The 26,186-nt window shown below is 37.7% G+C and overlaps 2 protein-coding genes across 3 annotated transcripts in view; both read right to left on the bottom strand.

Moving 5' to 3' along the window:
- The window catches only part of irgq2 (immunity-related GTPase family, q2), an 8,867-nt gene extending 5,643 nt beyond the window's left edge, over window positions 1–3,224 (bottom strand). The window contains exon 1 of one of the 2 annotated variants that reach the window (XR_006379214.1): window positions 3,149–3,218. The gene's annotated coding sequence lies outside the window, so the exon portion shown is untranslated. Of the gene's footprint in view, window positions 1–3,148 lie in introns of both variants that reach the window. The other variant, XM_044208341.1, reaches the window with a different exon arrangement.
- On the bottom strand, window positions 2,457–26,186 carry LOC122881286. The gene is given in 24 exon segments (XM_044207297.1): window positions 2,457–4,098; window positions 4,316–4,379; window positions 4,718–4,829; window positions 4,996–5,277; window positions 5,859–6,140; window positions 6,640–6,933; window positions 7,252–7,659; window positions 8,260–8,436; window positions 11,456–11,786; window positions 12,365–12,434; window positions 14,687–14,852; window positions 14,855–15,047; window positions 15,450–15,565; window positions 16,247–16,339; window positions 19,928–20,321; window positions 21,272–21,338; window positions 21,445–21,556; window positions 21,751–22,035; window positions 22,141–22,422; window positions 23,472–23,774; window positions 23,976–24,296; window positions 24,569–24,979; window positions 25,413–25,525; window positions 25,911–26,186. Coding segments are annotated over 23 exon segments (5,163 nt in total). The 5' UTR covers window positions 25,474–25,525; window positions 25,911–26,186; the 3' UTR covers window positions 2,457–3,759.

The raw sequence follows: 26,186 nt of genomic DNA, 5'->3' as shown, positions 1-26,186 counted from the left end.
TTTGTCCTTTGTCTATTTCCCCACGATTTACATTAAAACAAACAAATTTTCATTCCGTTTTATTTGTCAAAAACACCTCCATTTTCGACGCTTTACTGAGCTGCCTTAAAACACCACTTTTCAGCCCTTCCTTCTCTTTTGCATAGCTGGTAAGTTTAAAGTTTCTTTAACCAATCACTGAAGAGGAATGCCAGACCAAAGCAATGCATCGATGAAAAGTGCCTGCCATTGTTATGCTGTAGATCTGTGTTGTCTTTGTGAATTGTACAGTATTTTTTCCATATTCAGAGGATTAAATATTGATTTGAGAATGTAATCACCTTGCGTGCCTTAATTGTCTTTTAAAATAACCTGTATTAATCATATAGTTGCGTAAATATGACTGTATTGGGTTGTCTGTCACTTCAAAAGTTGGGCACTGAGGGTATAGCTAGTTAATTAACTTTATTCAATATGATTGTGAATTGTACAGTTTACAGAGGATAAAATATTGATTTGCCTGAGAATATGATCACCTTACCTTGTCTTTTAAAATAACATGTATTAATCATATTGTAGTGTAAATATAACTATACATATGGTTATTTAAGTTTTAGTGACCTAGATTAGATTTAGATAATCTGTTGCTTCTTTAAACAGCATTTAATGTTGCAGTCATTCTTCATTGTAGACTACATATAACTGCGGAATGAATGTGAGTGTTTTGTTCATGTCCAGTGTCTAAATTCATATATTGCTTATCTCTTAACAATATAATTTGGCGCCCTGCAGCCTTCGCCTCCCTGGCCCCTGTGCAGCCTGAAGCCTTTTTCCATCTGCTTTTGAATCATCAGTTGCTGATTGACTCAGCGGGACCATCCTCCATTTAAGTTTCACGGTACTGCACCATCTGTGGCCAGGAGTTTGGTTAGACATGTGAAGTTCCTCTGCACTACTACGGCACCTGCAGACATCATTACCAGTGAACAATACGAGCGACCTCTGTTGCTCCCATTGCTCCATCTCTTGCTGACGTTCAACATCACTCTGATCCAGTGGTGGAATGTAACTAAGTCTATTTACTCAAGTACTGTACATTAGTACAAATTTGAGTAACTTGTACTTTACTTGAGTATTTCCATTTTATCCAACTTTATACTTCTACTCCACTACATCTCTGAGGCAAATATTGTACTTCTCACTCCACTACATTTGTCTGATAGATTTAGTTACCAGTTACTTTACAGATTTAAATTTTCATACCCTTCCTATCCAGTGAAAACCATGTATCTCATTGTTACACAATTACACCTTGCTTTTTGAAATACATAATTTGTACCAAATGCGATATTTATCCATTAGACTGCTTATTACGACCCGGCCTGGCCTACCCCATGGCTCCCACCATGTGTTTTCTCCTGTTGTATATGTCTCCTCCTGCAGGTAGTAAGTGGGTGCAGGTGTGCCAGGTTGGCTCGATAGCGTTCCACAGCTAGGTGTGAGGTGAAGAATGCCGCAGTCTCCCCCTTGGTCGGCTCCATCTTCCTTCACCAGCACTCTGCAGATCACCAGAAACCCCTAGACACTGATATGTGCCAATATGTTTTTTCTCTGTAATTCTTCAATAAAAAGTTGTTTTTTTTTTTTGACATGTGACCTCCCATTATGTTGCTACACCGTGTGCCAGATGTAACACGCTTTGTTAAAGTCATTATGTCAGCTATATAGAAATATGTAATACTGTTCTGAAGCATATGATGAATTACGAGCAGAAAATGCTGCAGTGTTTGTGAAGCCACTTTGTATTCAAGTCTGAGAACCACTTTGTTGTATTATATGGTTGGATCTAGTTTGGGCTGGATCACTAACATTTATCATTTTGATAAATTCCTATTTCATTGCTGTAAAATGTGAAGGCACAAGACATTCTAGTACCTTAGAAAACTGGAGAAAACACAGCTGTTGCCAAGCAGTGCGTAAAATTAAGGTGTAGCTGTACAATAATAGCAATGTAGCAATAATTTGCATTAAATACATTGTTGGTGTTATGTACATGAAGTCATTGCACATGGAATAAGGGTAACAGTAGACTAAGCCCTACCTTGGATTTGGCAGATTGTCACATGAGAAGTTGGGTGTTGCCTGATTTTATTACTGGTAGGGTACTGTAGGCAGAGGTGAATTTAAAAACTACAGCATAGAGATAAAGATTTTTTTTAAATGCTTTGAAGCACAGCAGAATAAAAAAAAATGCTTATGAGCACAGCAGAGCAGTTGGGGGATCATATTCTCAGGCAAATCAATATTTGATCCTCTGTAAACTGTACAATTCACAATCATATTGAATAAAGATAATTAACTAGCTATACCCTCAGTGCCCACCTCTTGCAGTGACAGACAATCCAATACAGTTATATTTACATTACTATACAATTAATACAGGTTATTTTAAAAGACAATGAAGGCACGCAAGGTGATTACATTCGCAAATCAATATTTAATCCTCTGAATATGGAAAAAATACTGTACAATTCACAAAGACAACACAGATCTACAGCATAACAATGGCAGGCACTTTTCATTGATTGGTTAAAGAAACTTTAAACTTACTAGTTAAGCAAAACAGAAGGAAGGGCTCATTATCATAAGGAAAAACCCCTTTGTGAAAAAAGGCGTTTTAATGTAAACCACTAGAGCAGTAAAAGCGGCGTTATTCACTTTTATGGTGTGAAAAGCGGCTTTTTAAGGCAGTTCACTAAAGCATCAGGCGGCGTTTTTGACGAATAAAACGGAGTGAAAAACTGTGGTTTAATGTAAATCGTGAAGAAATAGAGGGGTTTAATGGCACTTTGGGCTTTCCATATTCGAGCGCCCGACTATGGCAGCGCATCGGTAACATCGGACGCTCTGTCCACACCAAATCTGTTAAATATGCACATCTGTTGTCATTGTAAACAGACCATGAACCTATCAGCTGTGCGCTCGAGATCAGACTGGAAAGGTTAACCACTCAAGTAAAAGCTGGGTGAGTACTTGCTAACTAGTTACGTTTGTATGCCTACTTTTTAAGCAGAACACACACGTTTTATATTGTGATATTTGGATGTTTCTTTACTGCAAGCTCTGCTGAGCATCCTGACAGAAAACACACAAAAATAAATCTTCTTACTAGAAACTTCATTGCTGGTCCATGTTGCAGTGCTTTCAGCTCGAGCGTAGAACAAGCCTTCAGAAAGGATGATACACTCAAGTGTGGTTAGATTTAGGGGAAAAAAACCCTGGGTTAAGGAGTAGGAAGTCACGTGACATGTAACGTAGCTTAAAACTGTAAAGTCGAGTTTACTTTTGGTTTCACACAGGACAAGAAGCCTAGTCTAGTGGGTGGAAATCCTGGGTTTGTCTGTCGGTATTTGATGCCCTGGGAATGAGAATGGGCTGGCTGTTGTGGTAACAATGTCATTCGACTCTTGTTGGTCCCAAACACATTTCTCTGCAGTGACTAATAAAAAATATTTTCTAATACAACCTTTTATAAACTACTGTACAGTGGTCTGTGCTGCTACAGAGATGGTTCACCATATGACATGTACTAGGCCTACATTATGCCAAACAATGTCTCTATCATTTGAGGCTTACTGCAGGCTCAGTTTAACTTTTGAAAATCACAGTGCCATTGCAGAAACTGCACACAGGACAATTACACACAACAGCAAGAAGCCATCACATCAGAACAAATTACAGAAGTAACTTTATCCTCAAATACCTAACACTCTCCTTATATCACATTATATCCTTCACATTGGAATACAGCGCCACATCCTCACCTTCCTTCTCATCTGGTACACAATGTTTTGTCTTCTCATCCTCACCTATCATCTCCTCTTCCTCTTTGCCCTCTCCATCTTGTCTAGCCTCTGCTTCTCCTCTTTTAATTTCAGCGTACTCTGTCTCTGTGGACCCTTGTGTCGTCCCTGCCTCTGCTGCATTCTGTCTTTTCATCAGGGAGAAATCAAGGTTGGAGTACTCCACGTCTGATTGTCCTGCTGCCACAGCTCCTCCTCCTTCAGCTGCCTCTTGGTCCATGGCCTGATCATTTTCCACTGCTTGACCAGCATCTATCTGTCAGGTACAACACATAAATGGTAGGAGTCACTCATCAGCTGCTACCACACCAATAACTGGCAACACTGATTAGATGCCCAAAGCACCTCAAATGGCTCATTTCAGCATGAAGAAGCATCGATTCTACTGAAGACTCCTGCACTGCTGTTTACCACATTGTCTACTAATACTACCAAGAGTTAAATCCTACAAATTAGGGTATAAATATAAGTACCAGTGAATCCTCGTGACTTGTCACCATCTCCAGAGCCAGATTTCCATAGGTCCTCTTCTTTTTTCTGAGGAGAAATGTTTTCAAAGACCAATAATCATTAACATACCAGTAACAAGCAGAGATTATTGAAGTCCCACTTGAACAGACTTTAAAGGACCATTCCAGTAGTTTAGTTTGTTTTGGCCCACTTTCTCCAATTAATAAACATTTTCCATTACTGATAACCATTTTCCAAAGCATGCTACAGTATACAAATTCAGATATGTTCTTCCTAGTGTCCTTTATGAATTACAGATTCTTACATTATACATGAAAAAAGACTGGAATTCAGATAAACAAACAAAATCTCAGCATAAAAGTAAAAATAACAAGACATGAATAAGACTTCATAGTTTAGCCTACCTGTGGCATTTTCTCGCCAAACAGCAAACAGTTGCAGAAATAAGAGCGCCAATGAAAAATGCAATGATAACTTCCAGCTGTGTCGCAATTCTTAACAATTTCATGGCTTGACCTGCAATAAAGAACAAATTGTTAAAAAAACCTTCAACACTGAGGCCACTGCTTTTTGTTCTGCAGTCTATGACAGCACATTTACTTTTCATGGATATCCTGTACAGTTTAACTGAGGATTGTCCAAATACAGAAGATTAGAGAACATTTAAAGGGTGAGCAGTTACCTTCTTCTTCTTCTGCTTTGTTTATGATGAGGTTCCCTTTTACTTCTCCATTTTTATTGGTGCTAACACATTCAACAACAGTGTTACTGTGGTCCTTTACAGTTAGGATGACGGTGCTGTTGACTGTGTAGTTTGACACAATGGTAATGCCAGAGTACTCAGTGTGGTTCTTCAACAGTGGCCATTTGATGGTAGGCAAGGGAAACCCCTCACTGATACACATACAGGTCAGAACCTCTGACTGATTTATGCATCTAGAGCTGTTTAGGATCTTTGGATACACTGCAAAAAAGCACAATCACAACATCAAACAAAGCATACAGTAGTAAGCTGACAGTAGAGTAGGTAGAATATGACTGATTTTCCTTTATATGGAGAGACGGAGGGAACTTTTAACATTGCAGTTTAAATTTATCAGATTGTGAAAAAATACATACAGCTTCAGTCTGAGGCTGCAAACCCAAGAGTAAGACAGAAAAAGGGATTTTGCTGGTCAGAGCACAACATTTAAAACATCTTTAATATACAAATGAATAACTAAATGAACTAGAATAATTAGAATTCAGTTATGTGATTTATTGTTGATGTTGTCCTTTTGTATTATTGAATATTATATATTTCCCCTAGTAGGACAATAAAGATAACCTTGAACCTTCAATGAAATCCTTCTTTCGATGAAGAAGTCATAAAATGAAAAATGCACCCACCATGACATCGCCCCATATACATATAAAATATTAGCACTTTCAGACTTCACTGTACATCTCAGCTCTGAATTCATAGATTTTCAACTTTCAGCTACCAGATAATGAAGAATACAACAGCAAATTTTCTGTGTAAGAACAGTTGTACTGCATACTTACATATTACTGTTATGTTTACTTCTTCTGTCAGGGTGTTGTTTAGATGTTTTGCTGTACAGAGGTATTGTCCAGGATATTCTGCTGTCATGTTAGGGATGACAAGTGTGGCCGTTCCGGTGTCATTATGCAGGTAAGTTTCAGTTTCACTGTTCAGGTTTTTGTTTAAGCCGAGTTTAGTCCACATGATAACAGATGGAGGGAAACTGTCAACACTGCAGGTCAGATTTAGAGCATCACCCTGCTTTATAGTTGTCTTTCCAGTGATTTCAGGTTTCTTGACATCTTTGAGACAAAATTTGGGAAAAAAAATTTGAATTTATCAGAATTTTTTATCATTCTTAACACCAGGCTCCAGTCTGAGCATGAAAACCATGCGGAAGCCTTGAAAATACTTATATAAGCCTGAAAAAGGGATTAAGTTGGTGATGGCAGGATCTCAGAACTAGTTTTTAATTTATGCTGTAATTAACTGACTAAGACATATTCAATGAAATTTTTCTATGAGCGGGGTAGAAGTCAGAATTAAAAACCATTAAAGTGATTTTAGGTTTCTTAACATCTGAGACAAAATGACAATAGAGACAAAGACAATATGTCAAAACACATGGTCAAGGTCAAATCTCAAAATAAGACTTTTACCCACAAGATGATGTATTGCCTCCAAATCATGTTAAAGTATGAAGTTTCAGAACACCAGCAGTAAGCTGGGAGAGCTTCTTTTTCGTGTTTTGCAAAGTAAAAAGTAAATGTTAGAGAATACCATGTAATATGTTTTACTCACAGGTCACATTCAGAGTCACCGTCTCCTCTGTAGTCGTGCCACCTGTGAAGCTGACCTTACAGGTGACCTCTGTACCATGGTGTATGACTGAAGAGTCAAAGGTGAAAGTTGAGCTTTGTCCCTGATTGGCTGTGATGTTTCCTGTGATGTGAGAGTCATTCTCTCCTTTTCCTTTCCACGTCCAGGTGATTTTAGGATCAGATCCAGAGCAGAGACCAGGAGCAGTGCAGGTCAGTGTGGTCTGCTGTCCCTCTGCCAGAGGAGGAATCATCACTGTGGGCTTCCAACTCTGATCTAAAGAGGGAGCAAATATACAGTAGAAAAAAAATCAGGGTGTTGTAGTCTATTATTGGAATCAGGTGAGCAGACATGAAGGTCATTGTTCAGGGGCAATAAGTAGAAGCTATGGCAGGACTGAAATGAGACTCTTACTCGTGTTGTCATTCCTACTGGTCGCCCAGAGGTCGATAGAGGCCAAACATTATTTCATAGTGCATTAAGAGTTTACAGCCTTGCATAGCTTTACAGAGTTTACAGCCAGTTTGTGTATGTTTTAGCTACAACAATGAACATATTCACTGAACATACAGCATTTGCTGTGGTTCTTCATACCTTTTACAGTAATAGTTGCTCTATGAGATGTGTATTCTTTGGTTGTTCCATTCAGGATAACATTAACTCTGAGTTGATATGATCCAGAGTCCGATATGTTGAGGTCATTGATGATGATGCTGCAGTTCCTCTGACTCAGATCAGGCTCCAACAGTGACACTCGTCTAAGCCCGGACTGAGCCTTTGGGTTGGTTTTGTTCAAGTGGAGTATTATGTCAGAATCAGTACAGTTCTTCAGTTTAGAAGGATCACATTTGTACCAAACTGCACTTTCCAAACGAAAGTCAGGATCAGTGGTAAAATAACAGGGTATCACAACACAGAGTCCAGCCTCTATTGTTATTTCTGCTTCACTAGGAGTGACACAGAATCCATTTTGACAGTGCTCTGTTTCCCCTGGAGGTGCAACTGTTAATACAAACAGGGAAAACAGACAATTATAAACAGAATATGTATATTGATAATGCATCAGGATATCTAATTACTGATGAAGAGAGACAACTTTTACTGAAAGGTAGTAATAACATTGCTGAAACGCTGCTGAACCTCTGAAAGGCCAAACAATGACATTTGCAGCAGCGTGTGACAAATATAACTGTTTCCTGATACATGAGGCTGATATGGTATTAGCCAGTCATGATGTCAGGTTCTGCTCTGATTAGAACCATGGAGAGTAAATAAAGCATGCAAAATAATTACATTTCAATATGGATTTATCTTTGGTAGTCAAGTAATTAATTCATTCAAAGGTATGCCACAGTAACGAGTTGTGGGTAAAGAGAGCTTTAACAAGCTGCTAAGCTAAATTTAAAGGACAAAAAACTCAATACCAGAAATTGTACCTGCAATTTTGGAGCATGAACAAGAACAATTTAAAAGGACTTTTATCATCAGTGCAAAATTTTCAATTTCTAATACTGAAGATGCATTCAGGAGCTAAAAAAAAAATAAATATTGGCATTTGATTTTGGTCTCATAACAAGATTGCCAGAAAGCTGCACACTATACCTGTGTTAGCTGTGTCGCTTCTCACATTGAAGAGGAGAGTCACCCAGATGAGAACAAACATCCTACTTTGATGATTGAGACAGTCTCTCCATCCACAGGACAAACTCTTTATATAAAATTTGCAATAAACATACAGGAAGTTTGGTTGATCAAACCAGAAACATCTCCACAGCTGACAACACAGATGTTAATACAGGATGTTGCATGTTCACCTATTCTGTACTTAGGTGAATAAATTTGACTACCATTTTCCCCAGGGGCCTCTGACAACAGCTCGACAGCTCTGCTCAATAAATATCTGTCTCTGCTATATCCAAGGCCCTTGTTCATCTTTAGCCTAAGACTTTACCTACTAGTCTGCCATACTGCACAAACAAAGCCAATAATTTGATAAAGCAATGTATTAAATTAGTTGTGGCATAATCATTCACTTCAATAGATTTCATTTAGAAAGGCACTTAGAAAATAAGGTAAATCTTGTGTTTTACCTGTTTGTCTTGTTCCCTTTCTCGCTTCTCTCCACAGTGATCGCACATGTGAGACTCCGCTCTAAACCAGCTCTCTCAACGCTTTTCTACCTCTTCCTTCTTTGTGCAAAAACATTTAACGCAAAGTTTGCTCCTCTCATCAGACTGCCACAATAACTATACAGTTATAATCTCATAGTATCACATTATGCATCACATATCCTCCATATGAATTTGTACTTTCAACACAAAATAATTACCATTAATATAATAGCACAGTAGTATAGTAGTATGTGACTATGAACTGATACAAAACAGAAAGGGGAAGTTTATGGCGGTTGCACAAAGAATTCTGGTCATCTTGAGAAACAAATCAACCAATAGTATCTTTTCTTCGTGCAGATACATGGCTCAGTAAGTTTAAATTGTGAATATGTGTTGGTCCATTATAGTTTTTCATTATCATTGTACAGTAAACTGCATAATACATACTGTGCAAAGTGTGATGTGCATGACAGTGAATGGTCTATATTACTGGCTAATATCTGCAGTGCCAGTTGCGTAATGATAGTCAAAGAATATTCATGTGTGAAAAAACAACTTTTGTCTCTGATAAATGCATTCAATATCTGCAGAATATCTGCATTCATCCTGTTTCTCCATTTTAGCTTCAGCCATGTGGAAAGAACTTCTGTATTTGTATATTGTGCAATATCCATAGGTGCTTAGCAAAGTCACTGAGTATTTATTGATGTATTTCCTTATATGGCCTCACTGTATTGTCAGTGTCCCTGATAACTTCCTGTTCTCACATTGTGCTACTAGACTATGACTATCTTCAGCTAATATGCTGCAATTCTGTCCATATCAGTTGCTATATGTCTGCATATTGAACACTGAACTGAGGAAGCTTTGTTGTTTGTGTGTCATTGAAAGCTCATAGTTTATACTTAATCCTGCAAACAGTATTTTCTTTGTAAGAAAAAGGGACTAATATATTACTTGTTGAATAGAAACAACAAGTACTGGTCTGGAAATTTGAGGCAAAAAAAAATGTTTTTGTCTTGTTTAATTATTCTCTTTTCACATTGAAAGTTGTCTGAATTCACACAAATGTAAGTGACTCTCTGAAATGAAAATGAAAGAATAAATAGTAGAGACACCTCTTCAGTGCACCGAGTTAGGGTTTAATTGTGTGCAAAGCTAATCACCAACCAGAAGAACAGAGCTGCATGTAGTCAAACCAAACACAGGGGGAAAGGGGATCCAGCAGAGCACTTGGGGTACAGACTTACCACCAAAGACACCAAAGTTGTAAATTTTCACATAAATGGACTATAGTCATCCAAAGCGCTTTACAGTTTGCAGCACATTCACCCATTCACACTCACTGATGGCATCAATGACCATGCAAGGCACTGGCCTAACAACAGGGACTATTTAGGGTTCAGTGTCTTGGACACATGAACATAGCACAAAGTTGTTTGGAACAGCTCAATCAAATTATAGACAACAAAAGACACACTAACATTTGAACAAGGACATTCTATATAATATAATAAGAAGCCCTACTTCAATGTTGTAAAGGTAAGAACAAACGGACTGCATGATTGTATAGCATACACAGGACTCTGATATAACATTTATACATATGACTCTTGTGTACCAGGCACGTAACTGTTTGGCGTCAATACTTGATCTGTGTAGGATTGTTTGGACTGCGTGATGAGAACAGTTCATTGATAATAATGATATGGAACTATAAAACATGCTATTGACTGTTATGTCCAGACTTCTGGGACACTCTTCTTCCCGGGCTGAGGAGCCTGACCCTGAAGACTGGATAAATAGCTGATGCTCTTTTTCCTCTGTACTCATTCAGAGCAGATTATACTGATGTACGTTTTGCTGCTGTGAGTCCGTCTGCAGATGCTTGAAGTAAACCTACAGAAAGACAAGTGGTTGCCTTGAGTGTTTCTTTATTCTGCAGTGGCTCAATGGAGGATTGGTAATGTGTAGCTTGATTAAATATGTTTTGTACATAAAATAGGTGTCACCTGATATTGTGATTAGAATGGACTGATAGATAATGAATAGCACAGTCCCCAACATGTGGAGGTGTTGACATGTCTTGATAACAGCTAATCCCAGGCTAAGAGCACAGTGATGTGGTGAAAAATACACACGGGATTGTCATTTACACATCAAAGTGAGAAGCCATCATATCAGAAAATATATGAGAAACTTAACCCCAGGATCTCAATCCCCTCTGCCATCCTTTCTGCCCAGACCCCTTTAAACACACCTCTGCCTAACATCTGTCTGCTTCTTTTAATTTAACATTGTTCTTTTTTGTAAGTACTGACAACACATTTATCTACCTTCTTTTCTTCCACCCTCTTTTATTTGTTTTCATTTTAATTGTATGTACACACTATCATTCCTGTAAAAGGAAATCTACATCAGCCTCATAAACACACAAGCACGCACAAAAAAATGCCACATGCATCACATCTAAACATACATTTCGGCACTCTATCAACCCCCATCTTGCACTCATGCCCTATCCTCTGTTTAATGTAAAGCTCGTCTCACTGTATGTATGCTACATCACCCGTTGTGTTTTCACCAAAAAAGACATTTACCCTTAAGTTACTCCGCCAAGCTACACAGTCCTCAAATCTCACCCATTATTTTATTCACATTGGAATACACTGCCACACCCTCACCTCCCTCCTCCTCTGCAGACATACACTGTTTTGTCTCCTTATCTTCCCCTTTTATCACCTCCTCCTCTTCATTGCCCTCCAACATTTCACCGTCCTCTCCGCCATCGTCTTGTCTCTCCTCTTCATCTTGTTTCTTAATTTCAGCATACTCTGTCTCTGTGGTCTCTTGTGTCTCTGTGGCACTCTTCCTTTTCAACATGAAGAAGTCAATGTCAGAGTATTCCACCTCTTTTGGTTCCACGTGGGCTGATGGCCCAGCAGCCTCAGCTCCTCCTTCAGCTGCCTCTTGGTCGTGGGTCCCATCATTTTCCACTGCTTGAACAGCATCAATCTGTCGGGCGCAATGCAGAAATGATGTCATTTGCCAGCTGATACAAGCCAGACAACTGTATGTAATCTATGCATGAAATCTCTCCATTAGTGACATTTAATATTTTCAGCCATCACTTTTTTCAACACAAAAACTACTGTAATTCAAAGGGTTTGCCTGCTTACTACAAATGTACAAAAATCTATTCTTTACATTCACTGCTAAACAAAAAAATCATTCTATAATCAATTTTTTTCTGATCTTCTAGGCAGGCACTGGTTTCTACTTAATACCCTAAGGTTTGAAAATCAGCTTGTAAAGAGTTGACATAATGTTGGTAATCCATTAAAATGATCATACCTGATTTTATTTTAGTTATAGTTAAGATTGCTGTTGTGTGATAATGCAGTATAGTCTTCTCAAATCAGTCTATAACTCTGACAGAATTAAAGTCTCTGCAAGTTGATTTTCAAACTGTAGTGAAATGACAGAAAAACAATGGAAGTGCATATCTCATCACAAGACTTAAATTTTAGCAAAACAAACATTTAATTAACATTTAACTAATGTATAATAACCAGCTGTGTTAATATAAATACCAGTGGAACTGCTTGAGTAGTCACCATTTCCAGAGTCTCAGCCACATTTTCAGAGCTCTTCTGTTTTTTTCTGGGGAGAAAATTAATTAAATAGAAACAAATGTTTGTGAATAACAAACAATTAACAAGCAAGGATTATTGACTTAAAACAGGTTTTTAAAGGACCACACCTTTGATTTTGAATGTTTCAGCCCAAAATTGTTGAACTTTACATTATTATAACCTTTATTTAATCAGGTAATCATGACTACGAACCATTTTCTTTAGATTTTTGAATGTGTTCTTCCTACTTACCAGGCAACAATAGTTTTGATTTATTATTTAAATATAAGACAGGTCATTTAGGCTGCACAGTGGCTCAGCAGTGTCACTTCACAGCAACAATGTTCAAACACCAACAAAGCAGCCTGGCCTTTCTATGTGGGATGTCCATGTTCTCCCTGTTTTCTGTGATCTCTCCATTAATGTAAAGTATTCATGATTTGCTGTAAAATGGATAAAGTAAGCTAAAACACTGGTTTGGTCCTTTATGACTGATCATTCATTGCATGAATAATGCCTAAATCTTTTGTAAAAACAACAAAATGCTAAAAAAACAAACAAACACAAAGAAAAACAATGTATGGATGTCAAAAAGTAGCATTGTCATGTGGAAAATAAACTTAAACGTTTACCTGTGGCATTTTCTGGCCAAACAGCAGATGGTGGCTGAAAAAAGTACCCCAATCAAAAACGCAATGATGACTTGCGGCTGTTTAACTGTTATTAACAATTTCTTGAGTATATCTGGAATCAAGAGGAACACAAAAAACCCAGTTGTTATAACTGCTGCTAATTGTTAAAAACATAAAACCACTTTTTAAAAGTAGGTATTGAAAGTGACATAAAGCAGTGGTCAGAGTAGAAGAGGTAAACACCATCTTGTTTTAACTCATCTATTATAATCGTGAGGTTTTCTTTTGCTTCCCCAACATCATTGCTGCTGACACTCAACAGTTGTGTAGTTTTTAGTCTAGTCTAGTCTTTTTTTTTAGTCTTTTACAGATACAGTTACATTGATAATAACGATATCTGATCATGAAGAACTATAAATTTCCTTTTGTTAGATAATTTCGAAAATGTACTCGCGTAATGTTACATCTACTTTTTCATCAGGGTGTTGATTAGATGTGTTGCTGTACAGATGTACTGTCCAGAATGTTCTGCTGTCACATTAAGGATGACAAGAGATTCTGTTCCAGCGTGTTTTTGCAGTTCATTTTCATTTTTTCCATGCAGGCTTTTGTTGGATCCAAATTGTGTAACACACTGCAGGTTAGATTCAGAGCATCACCCTTCTTCACAGTTGTAATTCCACAGATTTTCAGTTCCTTAACATCTGAGGAAAATATGCTATTGGACAAATAGTCATGTAAATTTGAGCACGGAGATATGCAAATGTCCTAAAAAAGTTAAAGCTTTGGATCCCATCCAGGCACAAGATGTAAATTTTGATCACTTCAAATTACATTTGAGACATAGAGACATAGAAAATTGGTCACAATAAAGGGAGAGAGATTTGATAATTATTATTGATAATAATTGATAATGGTCGACAAATATTACTTTATGCTCCATTAAAGGGACAGTTGATCCCAAAATCCAAAATACATATTTATAATGAGAAAAGACCACCCTCTGACCTACAGTCAGCTTTAGTAGTCATTCGATAAGAGAGAGAATCTCTATTGTTGTGTTTGATGCTCTGCCTTGATGTCAGATCATTGAAAACACATTGTTATAAATACATTCTTACTGATATCAGTGATTGATGCTGATTATTATGTGTTTTATGTGTTCGTTCACCTTCTCGCCTTTCTGAAGTTATGATGGTGAGGTTTTCTTTTGCTTCCCCAACTTCACTGCTGCTGACACACACAACAGTATTACTGTGGTCTTTTACAGTTAGGGTGACGGTGCTGTTGACTGTGTGGTTTGACACAGTGGTAATAACAGCGTGTACTTCAACAACATGGTTCTTCAACAACGGCCATTTGATGGTGGGTAAAGGAAACCCCTCACTGATACACACACAGGTCAGGACCTCCGACTGAACCTCACATGCAGAGCTACTTAAGATCCTTGGAAAAACTGCAAACACACAAGGCAAACTGATGTAAACTGAACATAGATTTTCTTTCAAAGGAGACTAGTACAGTCTACTTACATGTCAAAGTTACTTCAGCATGCTTTTTTTATTTAACCTTTATTAACCAGGTAAAACCCAGCTGAGATAAAATCAGTTTTTTTATGGTGACCTGGCCAAGAAGGTAGCAAAGTTACACGTAGAGTGCATGCCAATTACATACATACAATAAAATACAAGTCAGAGTAGTGATCTGGTGTTTTGCTGTACATATGTACTGTCCAGAATGTTCTACCGTCACATTATGGATGACAATAGTGACTGATCCAGTGTTGTTCTGCGAGATGATTCTGGTTTCTTTTTCAGGTTTTTGTTGGAACCAAGTTTAGTCCATGTGAGAACAGATGGGCAGAAACTTTGAATACTGCAGGTCAGATTTAGAGCATCATCCTCTTTAACAGTTGTCATTCCAGAGATTACAGGTTTCTTCACATCTTTCAGATAAAATTTTAGACAAACTATTATAGAATTTGTCTGACCAAACAATTCCTTATTATTCTAAAACATATGGTCCCAAGCTGAGGCTGAAAACCACCTGGAAGCCTTAAAAATGCCTTAATAACTGAGGGACATTTTTTATAAAAGTATTATGTTGGTTAGAGCCCAATATGTAAGAAAAAAAAATAGTTGGGGCTTCGGACCTCCATCCACACACAAGATATTATAATAGGGAGCATAAAAAACACTCATACAAGTACTTGGCATTAAGTTCAAAACCTCAGGACTAGCTAAACTATTTCCAAGATAGAGCGCAAAAGTTTCACCTCTGTAGAAGTTATGAAACTTGAGACATTCACAATTGAGTTTCAGGATATCTACACTGAGCTAGGAGAGAATTTTACAGTACAGTAAAAAAATAAATGAGAAAATAGTGTACAGTAGGTGCTACTCACGGGTCACATTCAGAGTCACTGTCTCCTCTGTAGTGATGTTGTTGAAGCTGACCTTACAGGTGACATTGGTGCCGTGGAGTTCAGCTGAAGTCTGATTCTCAGTATTGAAAGCAGTGATGTTTCCTGTGATGTGAGAGTCATGAGTGGAATTAGGTGAACCGCCTGAAGGTCATCATTCACTAAAAGTTGGGTTAAAATAATCGGATACATTGTTAAACATTTCAATGGGGCAATAAGTAGGAGTTCTATCAGGAACTGATGCAGCTCCTACAGGTTGCCCACAGAGGTCAACAAATATTACTTTATGCTCCATTAAAGAGACAGTTCACCCCAAAGTCCAAAATACATATTTTTCCTCTTACCTGTAGTGCTATTTCTTCATCTAAATTGTTTTTGTGTGAGTTGCTGAGTTTTGGAGATATCGGTCATAGAGATGTCTGCATTTCTTTTTAATATAATGGGACTATATGGCACTCTGTTTGTGGTGCTCAATGCGCCAAAAAAATACATTTAAAAAAGTAATGTCTCTTTTCATAAATCATGACCCAGTTACTCAAGATAATCCACAGACCTTGTTGCAAGCAGTTTCATGTGGGAACTATCGGTAGAAAGAAAATAGTTGCTACATGAAACAGCTCACAACAAGGTCTGTGGATTATCTTGAGTAACCGGGTCATGATTTCTGGAAATTGAAAGGACAACATTTAAAAGGACATTTAAATTTTAACATTGAAGGTGTTATCAGCAAATTCAAAAGATAAATATTTGTATCATAACAAGATTCAGTAAAGTTTCACACTCTACCTTTGGAAGCATTGCTGCCTCTCACAGAGAACAGCAGAGTCACCCAGATGAGAACAAACATCCTAACTCGTCTCTTCACAGGACAACTTTTCCCTTTCAGAAGCACAAACATTTAATACATTAAGTGCAACAATCATACGGGATGTTCAGTTGATAAAACTGGAGCAGAAACTCCTCCACGGTTGAAAGCAAAGATTTAAATACAGGATGTTGCATCTTCACCTTTTCTGTAGTCACATTAATAAATATGGCTAACATCTTCTTCAGGATTGTGAGTCCCCTGAAAGTTTTTATTTTTAAGCACTTTGTGATATCTGTTCCAGAAAGCTGCACAACAGCTCTGAAATAATTATATACAATTCCCCGAAAATCCAGACTTTAGCAATTAGGGAAGAATGACGTCTACAGTTCACATTTACACTTTAAAAAGATATTTTAGAAATATAAATGTTGTGTTTTACCTCTTTTTGTCTTGTACTGATGCTGTCTTCTCTCCTCCGTGATCTCTGCTGAGTGTGACTCTTTTTGTACTTCCCTTTTTGCACTACAACAAGTTTCCAGGAAGTTTCTCTACACACTGCTGGCCCCTTCTTAGACTGCCACACTTAGAGCTAAAATCTCCTGACAACATATGTACAGTATATGTAATATATTAAGTTGGGAATGTGCAACTTTAACACTGAAATGAATAATAAAATGAAAAAAGTTGATTTTTTCCAGATCATCTTCATGTCATCTTAAGAAACAATTCTAAGTATTCTACCAACTATCTTTCTAATTTTTAATGTATAATATATTATGTGCATAGTGGGATGTGCATGAATGTAAATGGTCTGTATTACTGGTTAATAGTACCAGTTAAACTTCCAGTCCACCCTTAGATCTGCACAGCCCCTAACATGTAGAGGTGTGAAGTCTCTCTCACTTCAGATTACCACATACTGAATTTGTTTTTTGAAGATCACAGCTCTGTTTTAGAAACCATTTACATGACCGTCTTTCATTCACCGGAATAACAATCTTTCATCAGTCCATTCCATCAATCCATCACATCTAAAGAGAGCAAAGAAACTTTATCCTCAAAAAACTCCACAATCCAACACAGTCCTCAAATCTCCCCCATTATATCCTTCATATTGGAGTAACAAATACATATACCATCCTGCAAATATAATTTCCTCCTTTTTAGGTAAAATATTTCCTTTACAGAATGTATTCCAGACATGTGCTACTCACGGGTCACATTCAGAGTTACTGTCTCCTCTGTAGTGATGTTGCTGAAGCTGACCTCTTGTCATCTTAACAGTTCTAACTATTTTATCTTCCACTATCCTAGCGGGATGTGCATGAATAGTCTGTATTACTGTCAAATATAGTAATTAGTTTATTTATATATGAAAAAATAACTCCTGCCACTGATTAAGTGTATTAAATGCCTGCAGATTCAAAAAGAAATTATTTGTATTCATTGTAGTTCTTAATTTCAACTATGCAGCCTCTTAGAAGCTCTGTATTTATAACAGTATGGTTTAATAACATCTTTAAGTTGTGTTCTTATAAATGTCCCTGAAGTGATCATTCATTTAAACACGGCATCACTGAAATCTCTCTAACTTCCTGTTCACACTTTAAGGTATGAGATTATAAAGTATTTTAAGCTACAAACTGCCTCCAATTTCTTCTTATCAGTCACTATATGTCTGCATATTGAACACTCACTGCAGAACCTGTCAACATTGCAGAATGTACCAGAAGTAAGAAAGGTTTTGTTGTAACTGACAATTCAATGGTTTCATCCCAAACATAAACAAGTGTGCTGTCTGTTTAAAAAAAAAAAAAACAACAACAACCTATGTGCCAGATACTGCCCACTCTGAGTACTGAGTCTGTAATATGTTGCAGGAATGGACTATAGGGAAGTAATCTATGACTTATTATACAAGAACAACATCAACAGGGCTATAGCCACAAATTAGGCCAAACGTTTTATCAGTTTGAAAAAACAGAAAAAGCCAAAACCACTAAAAGATAGCACACTGATGTGTACTTTGTTATATTTTATATAAAAAAGATACATAAATTCACATCACTTTAATGTACATCAAAAATTGGTTGCTGCAATTGTTCCTCCTGTCCATACTGTCTCCGAAGAGATCCCATCCTAATGCAATTCCACAATAAGAAATAGGGGTCAAAATCTACAGTCCTTGTGAAAAAATGCAACCGAAAGTTCAGTTGACACTAATATAGGCTTCAGCAGTCTGAGTTAGACAACTGCTAATCAGCAAGACAACACTGCCCATGGAAACACAAGAAGAGCATTTTATACAACAGAAACTATAACTTTGGAAGATACCCACTTGGTTTCTTTAACTGAGTTCTGCTAAAGCTTCATATTAACTTTGGTTGATCTTTGGAATGCATTTTGGGCTGTAGATTTTGTCCTCCATCTCTTACATTGGAACTGCTTTAGGAAGGGATCTAAGTCTTTCAGTGTACACATGAGCATGCAAGTACTGCACTGAGATAAAATTGAAAACATTTTAACACATCCTTTGAGTTTCTTTGCTATAGACTCTCCAAATGAAAGTGAAACAAGACAAAGTCTACAGCCATGCTAGCAGCTCTGTGAAGTGCAGCTGTGCTTTAAGCTACAGTAAATGCTAACGTCAGCATGCTAACATGCTCACAATGACAATGTTAACATGCTGATGTTTACTCTTATTTACTAATTGGCACTAAACAAAGAACTGCTGATGGGAATGTCATTAGTTTTGCAGGTATTTGGTCAGAAAGTATTTTGAGCTGATGATGGTGCTAGACAAAAAGTTAAGGAATTACCAAAGTTATTACAATATCTCCAGCAGTGGACATAAATGTCTGTACCAGATTTACATACAGTAGTTGTTTAGACACTTCACATGCCAACCTTGTGGTGGAGCAACAGAAAAAGTCACAGGATAAATAAAGTCATTGGGATACATCCTCTGGGGACCACGAATGTCTGTACAAAATTTCAGGAGAATCCATCCAGTAGTTGAGATATTTCAGTCTGGATCAAAGTGGTCCAACAAACTGACACGCAGACCAATGTTGCCATGCCTAGAGCCACTCTGAAAAAGAGACACCTCTTTCTTACACTGGGTAAAAGTGAGGGATTTTTTTTTCCTGAGAAATGTAGTCCATTCAGAAGTGCTCTGGGCTAACCAGAGGGCCTCTTAAAGCATATGCGTATTCTTGTTACATAAAAAAAGAAAAAAGTATCAAACAAAAGTACACAACGGCATTCAGAGCAGAGAGGGTTGCCCCTCTGGCCCCTCCTTTTGCACGCCACTGCCATCATGGCAATATCAACTTTTTCATGGATGTGGGTAAACTTATCTGGAAGGTTCATGGAAAGTGAACACATTGAAGCAAAATAACACTTGAATAAGGAAATTCTGTCACTCGGGATCTGCACAGCCCTTAACATGTAGAGGTGTGAAGTCTCTCTCACTTCAGATTACCACATACTGAATTTGTTTTTTGAAGATCACAGCTCTGTGGTAGAAACCATTTACATGACCATCTTTCATTCACCGGAATAACAATCTTTCATCAGTCCATTCCATCAATCCATCACATCTAACGAGAGTAAAGAAACTTTATCCTCAAAAAACTCCACAATCCAACACAGTCCTCAAATCTCCCCCATTACATCCTTCATATTGGAGTACACTGCCATGTCCTCCCCTTCCTCCCCTTCTGGGACACAATGTTCTGTCTCCTCATCCTCTATCATCACTTCCTCCTCTTCACCCTCCAACTCTTCACCTTCCTCTCCGTTGTTGTCTTCTCTTTCCTCTTTTACTACTTTCTTAATTTCAGCGTACTCCGTCTCTGTGGTCTCTTGAGTCTTTGTTGCCTCCCTATGACTCTTTCTTTTCAACACAGAGAAATCAATGCTGGCGTACTCCACATCTTTTAGTCCACCATCGAGATCACGGGCTGCGTTCCCTGCTGCCACAGCTCCTTCTCCTTCAGCTGTCTCTTGGTAGTAGGTCTGATCATCTTCCACTGCTTGATCAGCATCTATCTGTCAGGTACAATATACATTATACGACTCATTCAGCAGCTGCTAGAAGCACCAAGATTGTTAACAATATGCTGGAAAACTCCATCTGATTATCAAGTCATACCATAATTTTTTATATTTTCTAATGTTTGGTTCGATTCATTTTTGTACTGTTTAAAAATCAGCTTGAAGCAAGACACTGTAATACATCACAATGTGTATCTACTTTTATCATAGTAAGATCACTGTTACATGTACGTGGCAATGCAGTCTTTTCAGATCAGTCTGTACATACAACAGCAACAAGAAGGGACCTGACTATTAAAGCAGGCATGGTGTTGACTTTCATAGAATACACAGTATCTCAAGTTTGCAAGTCTTAACTCTCTGCAAGTTGTATTTCATGCTGTAGTGAGATGAATGTAGTATATAGAGTTAGTTCAGGCAGAGCACAGAAGTTGTGCTTGCTTGAGTTGACTGACAAGGGCTACTTCATTCATGCTTCACCATCAGTGGCTCAAACATCAGCTGCTTGGCTACGAGCTGACGAATAACGTCCAATCATATTCATGCAGGTGGACAAGGCAGCCGTTAAAATCTGACGCTTAACTATTACTCTGCTCATGCTGAAGCTCCCTCGACCACCCCAACCTCCTCGTCATGTGCTATATGTTTGGTATTGTTGAATTACCTAAAATGTAATGTCCATTTATGCGTTAAGAGGGGATTCAGTCTCCTTGTTGCTGCTTAGATTCTGTGAGAGTTCCCCTGAAAGAGTCTTTTCTGCCAAATCCAACTGTATAACAATTTGCTATTTATGGTCAATTCATTGAATAAATGTGTGTCTGACTGACAATTTTAAATATTGAAAGCTACATTCACTCATCTAAAATACTACATTTAATATTGGAGACAGTTCTGAAAAACTAATGTTTTAATTATATATAATATTAGCCAATGAACATAAATACCAGTGGATCCTCTTGACTAGTCACCATCTCCAGAGTCTGATCCAGATTTCCAAAGCTCTGTTTTTTTCTGGGAAAAAAAAACAAAAAACAATAATTAAACAGCAACAAATAAAATTGTATGTATGAAGATTATCCACAAACAAAACCAGGAATTATTGGAATGAATGGTGTACCTGTGGCATTTATTTGCCAAACAGCAAATGATTGCTGAAAGAAGTACCCCAATCAAAAAGGCAATGATGATTTTTAGCCATGAAACAATATTTAATTGTTCTCTGGACTGATCTGCAATCAATAGGGGGGAAAAAAGAAATGTTGGTGTCCATGTTGTTCTCAACAACAATAATATACATGAAATTGCTTATTTCCTTTTGACAGCTTGCCCAATGGTTGTCCAAATACAAAGGTCACAGTAAAAAAAATGAGGTGATAAAACATTTGTATACAGTAGCAGAAGTGTTTTAGTTGAGAACATGTACCCTCTAGTCCCGACGGGTTTATTTGGATGGTGAGGTTCTCTTTTGCGTCCCCGTTGTTGTTGCTGCTGCTGACACACTCAACAGTGTTGCTGTGGTCTTTTACAGTTAGAGTGACGGTGCTGTTGACTGTGTGGTTTGACACAGTGGTAATAACAGAGTACTCAGTGTGGTTCTTCAACAGCGGCCATTTAATGGTGGGTAAAGGAAACCCCTCACTCATACACACACAAGTCAGGACCTCCGACTGAACCTCACATCCAGAGTTTTTTAAGATCTTTGAAAACCCTGTAAAACACACAAACAGAATCACATCATAATAACAAAATGTTGATAGTGTAAAATGAGAACATAAACCTCAAACTTTCAAGTAGATTAGTACAGCCCACTTACAAGTCACAGTTACGTCAGCATGTATAGTCACAGTTGTGTCCAGGTGTTCTGCTGTACAGATGTACTGGCCAGAATGTTTTACCGTCACATTAGGGAGGACAAGTGAGGATGTTCCAGTGTCGTTCTGCAGGTCAGTATCAAGTCCATTGTGCAGGTTTGTCTTGGAACCAAGTTTAGTCCATGTGATACGAGATGGAGGAAAACTTTCAACGCTGCAGGTGAGATTCAGAGTATCTCCCTCCTCAACAGTTGTATCCCCAGTGATGACAGGTTTCTTAATATCTGAAGAAAATTTTAAACAAAATATTTGAAGTTAAGATAGAGGTGAGAAACAGATATAGATGTTTTTTTAATTTGAAAAACATCTATATTTATAAAAAAAAGTAATGACACTCATAAGCCAGAGTCATTATATACACATTACAATACCTCACAGTATGTCTAGAACATACACGTACATGAATTATAGGAATATCTGTCAAATATATATATACACGCATGCAAACATAATTAGTCCAGTAGTGCAACGCCAGAAGACTTCTTGAGGTAGTATAGTGACTTTTTAAGAGGCTTACTGAAATTAAAAAAAATATATATAAGGCAGCCAAAGTGTAAGTGCTATCTGTAATACTGTATAAATAGAGGTATAATTCTAAATAAATCCAATGTACATTAAAATATATACAGCTGTGTGATCTGTAGTATATAATTAATTTGATTTACAGAATATAATATAAAGTCAATACATGTAAACGTTTTTGTGATTGCATTCATGGATCGTCTGCCAGTGTTTTTTGTAAATACTACCACTGGATGGCACTAAAGTCAACATTTCCAAACTCTGGCTTTCACAGACAACACAAGTTTTTATTAGTGGCTCTAGTAAAGCTGAGAACCACCTGGAAGCCTTTCGCAATGCTTCCATAGATCGAAGGACTTTTAAAAAAATTTCCATTAGAAACTAAGGTAAATCCAATCAAAAAAATGAAATGAAAAATGCACATTGACATGGCCACACATATATTCAATTCGATTTATATAGCACCAATTCATAACAGAAGTTATCTCATTTCGCTTTTCCTATAGAGCAGGTCTAGACTGTACCCTTTATAATATTAAATTACAGAGACCCAACAAATCCCACCATGAGCAAGCAAACATATATGAAGGCACAGGGCTGTGGAAGTTATTCAGGATGAATTTGGCATGGTTATTAAGGTTGTTCGCTGCTCTCAACTCAGTTTCAGTTACAAATGTTCAGTTACAGTTAGTTATAAATGTTCTTTTAACACTTGTTAAAAAATGTCTTAACACTAGTACAATGTACTTACACATCACTGTTACATCAACTTTTTCCATCAGGATGTTGTGTAGATGTTTTGCTGTGCAGATGTACTGTCCTGAATCTTCTGCTGTCAGTTTAGAGATGGAAAAGGTGCCCATTCCACTTTCTTCCTGCAGGAAGGTGTCAGTGTTGTTCTGCATTTCAATTTCTGTTCCATTTAGCATGTTTTTCTCAGAAAATTTAGTCCATGTGATAAGAGATGGAGGGAAACTTTCAACACTGCAGGTCAGATTCAGAGTCTCACCCTCCTTCATTCTTGTATTCCCAGTGATTTTAACTTTCTTCACATCTATGAGATAAAATTATATACGGTATTATATGCAATGTTACAGTGCCACTATATTCCCAAATTTCTTGCAAGAAGACTGTTAATGTTGTAAAATTCAACATTTCAGAAAGCCATCGGAAATTACGCTAGAGAATATCTCTTAGCAAATATTTTAGATAAAAGGTTAAGGTGAGAATAAAGCACAGTATACACTATACTCACAGGTCACATTTAGAATCACTGTCTCCTCTGTAGTCATGTCGCCTGTAAAGCTCACCTTACAGGTGACATTGGTGCCGTGGTGTTCAGCAGAAGAGTTAAAGGTCAAAGTTGAGCTGTGTCTCTGTGTGACAGCAGTCGGATTCTCAGTGTTGAAAGCAGTGATGTTTCCTGTGATGTCAGAGTCATTCTCTCCTGTTCCTCTCCACGTCCAGGTGATTTCAGGACCAGATCCAGAGCAGAGACCAGGAGCAGTGCAGGTCAGTGTGGTCTGCTGTCCCTCTGTCAGAGGAGGAATCATCACTGTGGGCTTCTGGATCAGATCTAATGGGAGAGCAGTCCATGAGTGGAATCAGGTGAACAGCCTGAAGGTCATCATTCACTTAAGTTGGGCTAAAATAATCACATACATTTCAATGGGTCAATAAGTAGGAGTTATATCAGGAACTGATGCCACTCCTACAGGTTGCCTACAGAGGCCGAAAAACATTACTTCATGCTTCTATAAGACCATAAATACACCAGATATGTTGGTGCCGTTCATTGGCACCACAATGAACATCTTCACTGTATATATTTGTTGTAGCTCTTCATACCTTTAACAGAGACAGTTGTTCTTGGAGAGAATGTAAATCCATCTGCCCCCCCATACTTGATACCATTAACTCTGAGCTGATATGATCCAGAGTCTGACTCAGTGAGGTCAGTGATGATGATGCTGCAGTTCTTCTGACTCACGTCAGGCTCCAACAGTGACACTCGTCCTATAAACTCAGACTGAACCTTTTTGTTGTTCTTGTTAGTGTGGAATATCACATCTGAATCTACACATCTTTGTTTAGATGGTTCACATTTGTACCAAACCAAATGTTGGGGTGTGAAGCCATAACCAGTGGTGAAAGAACACGGTATCACAACACAGAGTCCAGCCTCTGCTATAATTTCTCCTTCACTAAGAGTGATACAGAATCCATTTAGACAGTCTTGTCTTCTCCGAACTGATGCACCTGTTCATGCAAAAAGTGAGAAAAAACAGGGACAGAGGATTTTCAAATTTTGACAACACCATATTTATTAATGAAGAAAGGCTACTACTCCTGACATGATAGTACATGTACTGTTTTTGTTTTATGTAACTGCTGTTTTATAAAACTACTGTTGTCAGCAGCATTACGCAAACATAATGGAATTTCAGCATTTAACATATTTCTTTATCCCTAATGTTTACATAACTATTTGCCTCAGAGTTTCCAAGTAAGGCAATAGATGCTGTGAGGAATGTTACTAATGAGCTGGTAAATTCAGGGTGGAAAAACTAAATACTTGTAATTTGGAAGCATGTCAGGTAAACATTTATAAAAAGGACATTTATCATGGAAAACATTGTTAGCCATATCTTTAATGTTGGCATCTTAATATGATTATAATAAAGATGCATACCTGTGTCTGCGCTGCTGCCTCTCGCAGAGAAAAGCAGAGTCACCCAGATGAGAACAAACATCCTGATTTAATGCTTGACAGTCAGCCTCTCCCTCCACAGGACAAAGTTTACACTGAAAATGCAGTAAACATACAGGAACTGAATCTAAGGAACCTCCACAGCTGACATCACAGAACTTAATACAGGATGTTGCATGTTCAGTTATTCCGTAGTTGCGAGATGAACACACTCCTGACTACCCTGACATTTTTATGGTAAAAAAAAAAAAAAAAAAAAACTACAATCCCTCCCACAACTTTGGGTCCCCCTGAATCATTTACTAAACGCACCAGCAAGCACTCCTTCTCCAGCACAGTCCACCCTTACTTTACCAGCAAATCCAGGAATGTCGAAAAGCATTTCTTATGATATTAGTTAGTGAAGAATTAATCACTTCAACAACTTCCATTTACAGTCCAAAAACACATTTTAAATATAATTTAAATGTTGTCTTTTACCTCTTTCGGTCTTGTTCCCCGGCTCTCTTCTCTCCACCGTGTTTCTGCTCTGAACTGACCCTTCCTCTCCTCACTTTTCTATTTCTTCCCTCTTTGTGCAACACTAAGGTTTCAGGAAGTTTCCCCAGATGCCGCTGAGCAATATTTCCCCTCTCGAGACTGGCAGAATTTTATATACTTATAATCTCATAATATCACTTTGTGTATCATGTATCTAATTACAAATGTGTACCTTTAACATTGAATAATGAAGAGAAATTAGTTTGTTTGCTGTTT

This window comes from Siniperca chuatsi, linkage group LG9 (genome assembly GCF_020085105.1).
Source record: "Siniperca chuatsi isolate FFG_IHB_CAS linkage group LG9, ASM2008510v1, whole genome shotgun sequence".
Lineage (NCBI taxonomy): Eukaryota > Metazoa > Chordata > Actinopteri > Centrarchiformes > Sinipercidae > Siniperca > Siniperca chuatsi.
Note: the sequence above shows the minus strand (reverse complement) of the source record. Positions and strands in the feature narration are given on the sequence as shown.